The sequence below is a fragment of the Brachypodium distachyon genome, chromosome 3 (genome assembly GCF_000005505.3).
Source record: "Brachypodium distachyon strain Bd21 chromosome 3, Brachypodium_distachyon_v3.0, whole genome shotgun sequence".
NCBI lineage: Eukaryota > Viridiplantae > Streptophyta > Magnoliopsida > Poales > Poaceae > Brachypodium > Brachypodium distachyon.
The window spans coordinates 29,440,679-29,446,738 of record NC_016133.3 but is presented as its reverse complement, the minus strand read 5'-3'; the positions used below and the strand labels follow the sequence as shown (position 1 = coordinate 29,446,738).

Sequence of the window (6,060 nt, the reverse complement as noted above, 5' to 3'; positions counted from 1 at the left end):
CCCTCCGCGTACGGGCCACGCTCGGCGAACAGCAAAGCAAGGGATGACCGGTCTGGGGCGCTCGGTTACCGTTGCTCTCCAACAGCAAAGCAAGGGATGACCGCGCGTTGTGACTTTGCGATGTGCTCCCGTAAAGCAGCATTTTGGCCAGGCTGCCCAAGTGTCGAGTCCAAGCTGCAGTCCTGACGTGATCGACTCATTTCCCCCAAAACCAGCTCCGCTAGGCTCTTCGTCACGACGGCCGTCTACACTATCCTCCAGAAGTCGGATGTGTCCACGATCCGACCTCTCCCCCCCCCCCCCCCCCCCCCCCCCCCACACACACACACCACCCTAGTCACAGCTGAAGCTCCACTTAAGAAGAGAAGATTTTTTTTTTCAATTATAAGAAGGAAAAAAGGTCTAAAGTTGTGCAACGAAAGATAAAGAAGCGGAACCTCAAAGCTACACTCTACACTCTACAGCAGAGTGTATGCCCCGTATTAGTTTAGCTTCCCCATCAACGTCCAGTCCTGCAGCAGGCAATACTTTTCTGATTTCAGTGGAACTCTTGATGCAACGGCACATGAAACGATTCCAGTATCACATAAATATATCCATGATCCATTCCGACAATGATTTTTTGGTCCACATGAACTTGCCTCTTTATTCTCTATCTTACAGTTACATCCTTACAGTCTAGCCATTCACAGGAAAAACAAAGAATATTTATAATAGCATTAAAGATAGTACAAAGGAAAAAGAACCATTGGCCCAACCGCAAGACATCATTTCAGAATCGACAATCCTAAGGATAATTTCACCATATTTTATCAATCGGTTATCGCAGCATGCTTTCCTAATGCTTTTCTTTGGCAGTAAACTGACATGCTTGAGGATCTGAAACGGAATTTTGCAGAATCATTAACTGTGCAGTTTTCACCTGTGGAGCTTCAAATATCTGCACACAGATACTACATCACTTCTGGTAGTCCGTCAGCTTGCTTATCGTGATCAGTTTGAACGCTTCAGAGAGGTAGGCCTGAGTATGTGCCGATATCTCTTGTGCCACAGACCGCATGGTAGGCCTGGATTCTGGATTTACCCTGGTGCAAGCAAGCGCTATCCTGACGATGAACACGACTTCTTCTGCAAGCTGTTCCTTTGGAGGATCCAACCGCTGATCCAGTATGTCCTTGAGGAGTAGATCATCTTGCTGCGACGAGGAGATGGCTGGCAGAGAGGTTAGCAAGTCACCTGGATGCTTCCCCATCATGACTTCCAGTGCAACAACGCCAAAGCTGTAGACATCACATTTCTCTGTTACCCTCATTGTGTATGCCAACTCTGCATGAAAACAATCAGAGCGACATATGTTAGTGTACTGCAGGATATGACAGTGCAAAGTGCTGTCTGAATTTCGTGGAATTCAAGCATATGCAATGACATTTCATCCAAATTACTCAGATATTAGCAATGAAGCGCTGCACTAGTTCTGAGTAGTTATCTCTTTAGTGGCAACTGCTGAACTGCTTAGGATAGAGGTGCCTTAATGTTGCAATGAAGCGTTTTCTGGGGGATGATGAGCTGATGCGACTGTGGAGTTGCTAACTTAACTGGCAATAGGGAATATTAACATATTGTCTCATGATATTTCACAATATTCTGCAGAACCAGTAGGGAACTTAATGATTATGTAAGTCCTTCCAAGAATGATTATTGTTAGATAAATAATAAAGAGTCAGATTTAGGTGTCTGAATGAAAACCCATGCATACCTGGAGCCATGTAGCCATATGATCCTGCCACAGAAGTCCAGTTTGTCGAAGCAGACCCAAGTAACTTCGCGGTGCCAAAATCACACAACCGTGGCTCAAAATCAGACTCAAGCAGGATATTATTCAAAGTGATGTCGCGATGAACGATGGGTGGGTTGCAGTCATGATGCAAGTAGGCCAGGGCATGAGCAACCCCCTGGATCACCTTCATCCTCACATCCCAATCCAGGTTCTTCTTCCCTTCCTCCCCATACAATGTCTTGGCCAAGCTGCCCCTTTCCAAGCACTCATACACCAGGTACATGTAATCACCACTAGTGCAGAAGCCATGGAGCTTGACGATATTCCGGTGGCGGACCTCCGTCAGCGCCTTGATCTCGTTCTCAAAGCTCTTCTTGCTCACATCCGATATGTCGCCCGTCTCGGCAACATGGAACCGCTTTACAGCCACAACCTGTCCACTTGCGAGTTCGGCCCTGTACACGGTCCCAAACCCTCCTTTACCAATGCAGAAGGTTTCATTGAAGTTGTCTGTGGCGTTCATGATGTCAAAGAATGTGAACTTGCCCTCCTTTTCCCAGATCATGGACTCAAAAGCATCGTTGGTGTTGGCCTCCAGCACTTTGTGCTCACAAGGCCTCCTTCTGCACATGAGTATGAGACAAGCAGCAACGGCTGCAAGTAACACAACCCCAACCACCACCACAACTGTTGCAATGACTATTCTCCTGCGATGCCCTGAAGATGCACTGCCAGAATTGAGATCACAAGGAGCTACGCCTTGCACATTACCACAGAGCCCCAAGTTCCCAATGTAGGCATCGGCCGAAGTGTTCTGGAAAATATTGTTCCCTGACGGTATCTTGCCAGTGAGCCGATTGTAAGAGAAATCAACTGCTTCGAGGCTTGACATGCTAGAAAATCCTGCGGGTATGGAGCCACTGAGTTCGTTGCGTGACAGGTTCAGCTTCTGCAAAGTCCTCAGCTTATCAAGATTCGAGGGGATTGGACCCGACAATGAGTTACTGCTCACGTCAAGCAGGATCTGCAGCTGAATCAGGTTGCCGAGCTCACTTGGTATCTGCCCCGACAACTTGTTCTTGCTCAAATCCAGGAAAATTAGAGCACTGAGCTTGCCAATGCCAACCGGTATCGTCCCGGTAAGCGAGTTCCCTGACAAATCAACTTTCTGCAGCTTGGAAATGTTGCCCAAATTTTCCGGAATTGGGCCGGAGATGTAATTATGGCTCAGGTTGAGATTGAACAAGAGGCCGAGACGACCAAGCTCAGATGGAATACCTCCTGAGAGATTATTCTCAGCCAGGCTGAGGTCCTGTAATTTCTCCATGCCCCCGAACACCGCCGGAATGCCGCCCGATAATGCATTGCCGTCCATGTGCAGGAGGGTGATATTGACGCATTGTCCCCAATCGGACGATAGCCGGCCGGTGAGCTTGTTCTCGGAGACGTCCAGGTAGACCAAGCTGGGGTGGACACCGAACGCCTCCGTGATGTCGCCGGTGAAGTGGTTCCCTTCCAGCCTTACCCGGTACAGCTCCGTGCAGTTCTTGAGGCACGGCGGCAGCGTGCCGCTGAACTTGTTGCGGTTCGCCGTGAAGTTCTGGAGCGCGAGGCCGTCACACAGTCTCCGTGGCAGCTCGCCGGAGAAGCTGTTGTTGGCGAAGCTCGCGTCGATCAAGCTCAGCCCCTTCCCGAGGTCCGGCGGTATGGTGCCGCTGAAGTTGTTGTCGAACAGGGCGAGGTATTTGAGATTCCTGAGCGATGTGATTGCGGCGGGCAGCTCGCCTTCCAAATGGTTGGTGTTCACATCCAAGATTTCTAACGCTGTCATGTTGCCGATCTCCGGTGGTAGCGCGCCGGTGAGCTGGTTGAAGAAGAGCGCCAGCCTCGTGAGCTGTGTGAGTTTACCAAACGAGCTGGGGATGCTTCCCGTGAGCGAGTTCACGGATAAATCCAACTGTAGCAGGCTCACCAGCTCGCCGAGCTCTGCCGGGATAGACCCGGTAAGGTTGTTGCTGTAGAGATACAAGATATTTAGCTTGGTTGCCTTCCCGAGCTCCGGCGGAATCTTCCCGGTAAACGAGTTCTCCTGTGCTTGGAACGATATGAGCTCTGGCCAGTTGGTGAACAAAGCCGACGGAATCTGACCGGCGAATTTGTTCCCCGATATGCCGAACTCCCGCATTCTGCGCATCGAGGCCAACGCCGGCGGCAGGACACCGGTGAGCTTGTTCCCGGACAGGTCCACATAATTGAGATTGACAAGGTTGCCCAGCTGCGGTGGAATGGTGGAATCCAACCCGGCGCTCTTCAGGTCAAGGTGCTGTAGCAATCGCAGCTGGCCAAGAACCGGCGGGATCGGCCCGCCGAGGAGCGGGTTGGCGCCAAGTTCAAGAGCTCTGAGCTGGGACATGGAGCCAAGGAAATCGGGGATACCGCCCGTCAGATTGTTGGAGACAATCCGCAGGTCCTGGAGCTTCCTCAGCTTGGACAGCGACGCCGGTATCCGGCCAGAGAAGCCATTGGTGGACAAGTTGAGGTAGGCGAGGTTCTCCGGCAGCGAGTCCGGTATCGTCCCGGAGAGCGCGTTCTGCGACAGGTCGAGGTAGGTGACGTTGGCGCTCCCGAGGACGAACTCCGGGAAGCTGCCGTTGAGGTTGTTGAGGTAGAGCGAGAGGAAGCTGACGGTGGGCATCGGCGAGAACCCATCGAGGCTGGTGAGGTAGTTGGAGCCGAGGTCGAAGTGGGCGATCCTGGGGAGCCGGCTGAGCTGGTGCGGGACGTCGCCGGACAGATTGTTGTTGTAGAGGCGGAGGTCGACGAGGCCGGAGAGGTCGCCGAGCTGCGGCGGGATGGGGCCGTCGAAGCCATTGCTGCCGAGGTCGAGAGTGGAGAGGGATTGGAGTAGCGAGATGTTGGACGGGATGCCGCCCGCGAGGTTGTTCCCGTTGAGGTCGAGCGTGGCGAGGTCCCGGAGCGCCGCTGTCCCGAGCGGGCCGAGCCGGCCCGCGAGCCCGAGGCCCCGGAGCCTGAGCGAGGTCACGCGGCCGGTGGCGTCGCAGGACACCCCGCGCCAACCGGCGCACACCGACCCGCTGCTCTCGGCCCAGGTGGACAGCGCGGGGGGGTTGCCGAGGCTGGCCTTCCAGGCCAAGAGCGCCTTGGCCTCCGGCCCCGTGGCGGCATTGGCGGCGCCGGAGGTGAGCACAAGGAGGAGGAGGCCGGCGAACACGGCGGCTGGCGTCGGCATTGCTGGGAGGGGGGCCTTGAGCCGTTGAGCGAGAGGAGGGGACGGGATTTAGCTAGCTTTGCGGCGCCGGTGCTGGTCAATGCAGCGGGTTGACTCGAGGCTCGAGCACTCTCCATGTGCTGGGTGGTGGGAAATTTCTGCGGCCAAGTGCATGGGGCCGACAGCCTGTGCGATGCTTGTGCATGATTCCAGTAGCCTGCCGTGCTTCTGCTTTGACCTGGAACTTAATTGGCCAGCCACGCTGGACGTACTACTACTTTCTTTTCTGAAAAGAAGAAAAATGGACGTACTCCCACCGTAGTACTCCGTATTATAAAGGGGTATATCTAGAATGTCGTTAATCTGTCCAATGAGTTCGGTCTAACCCAAACCGGTTGGCTCGTGTGGATTCGCATGAAATTTAGAATTTCGTAGCACGTTGGATGTGTACCATCCATCCGCATCGATCTAGTACTACCGCAGGAACTAATTATCCACCGCAAAACGATCGACAAAACCCCTGCAGTCCTGTCGCGGTCATGAGACATGACCCGATTGATCGGGGCACACACGACTTTAGAGTTGTTCAAAGCCCCCAAAAAACGTACTCACACTCTACGCATTGAATGCACATGCAAGTCAAAGTCAATCAAGAAGCTTAGCACCGCAAGTTCGATAGGTGGACCCCACGGTGTATTAAACATTCCAGGCCAAGCCGCTTTTTTTCTAACGACTTCACACGGTGAAAACAGCCTCCTCCGGATGAACCGTTTCAAAAAAATATCATCTCGCAGGTTTGTACATTTGGATTAAGTCATCTCACCGTTCATACTGGATTAAAACTAAATGGATGTGAGCAATTGTTGACCCGATGTGGGAGCCAAGAGAAAAGTAAGACATAATATGGAACAAATTAGAAAAATTATATGAGGTGCTATGCGAAACGAATATAGTACTTTATTTCTTCGACAGTTATTTGTTTGAATGCATGACACAATCTCCGTTAATATAAATGCTTTAGGTTTATTTTAAGTTAAAAAATTAAAATTTGATC

The 6,060-nt window shown here is 52.1% G+C and overlaps 1 protein-coding gene across 2 annotated transcripts; it reads right to left on the bottom strand.

Annotated features, from left to right (window-relative positions):
* Positions 1 to 566: 566 nt before the first annotated feature.
* Positions 567 to 5,542, bottom strand: LOC100832059 (probable leucine-rich repeat receptor-like protein kinase At1g35710). Of its 2 annotated transcripts, none has more exons than XM_003573985.4 (2): positions 1,757 to 5,532; positions 567 to 1,326 (listed from the first exon to the last, which is right to left on the bottom strand). In XM_003573985.4, the coding sequence occupies exons 1-2, from the start codon at positions 5,025 to 5,027 to the stop codon at positions 959 to 961; spliced, it is 3,639 nt and encodes a 1,212-aa protein (XP_003574033.1). In that variant the 5' UTR covers positions 5,028 to 5,532; the 3' UTR covers positions 567 to 958. The 2 variants fall into 2 exon arrangements, with proteins under 2 accessions (XP_003574033.1, XP_024317402.1); XM_024461634.1 differs by lacking the exon at positions 567 to 1,326 and adding an exon at positions 1,375 to 1,644 and having other exon boundaries at positions 1,757 to 5,542.
* Positions 5,543 to 6,060: the final 518 nt, after the last annotated feature.

What these genes read in the sequence shown, in the direction of transcription:
- LOC100832059 (XM_003573985.4), bottom strand. Translation starts at nt 5,027, where the DNA reads ATGCCGACGCCAGCCGCCGTGTTCGCCGGCCTCCTCCTCCTTGTGCTC. An exon ending in ATATGGCTACATGGCTCCAG is followed by an intron (nt 1,327 to 1,756) that starts GTATGCATGGGT and finishes GTTTTCATGCAG; the next exon opens with AGTTGGCATACACAATGAGG.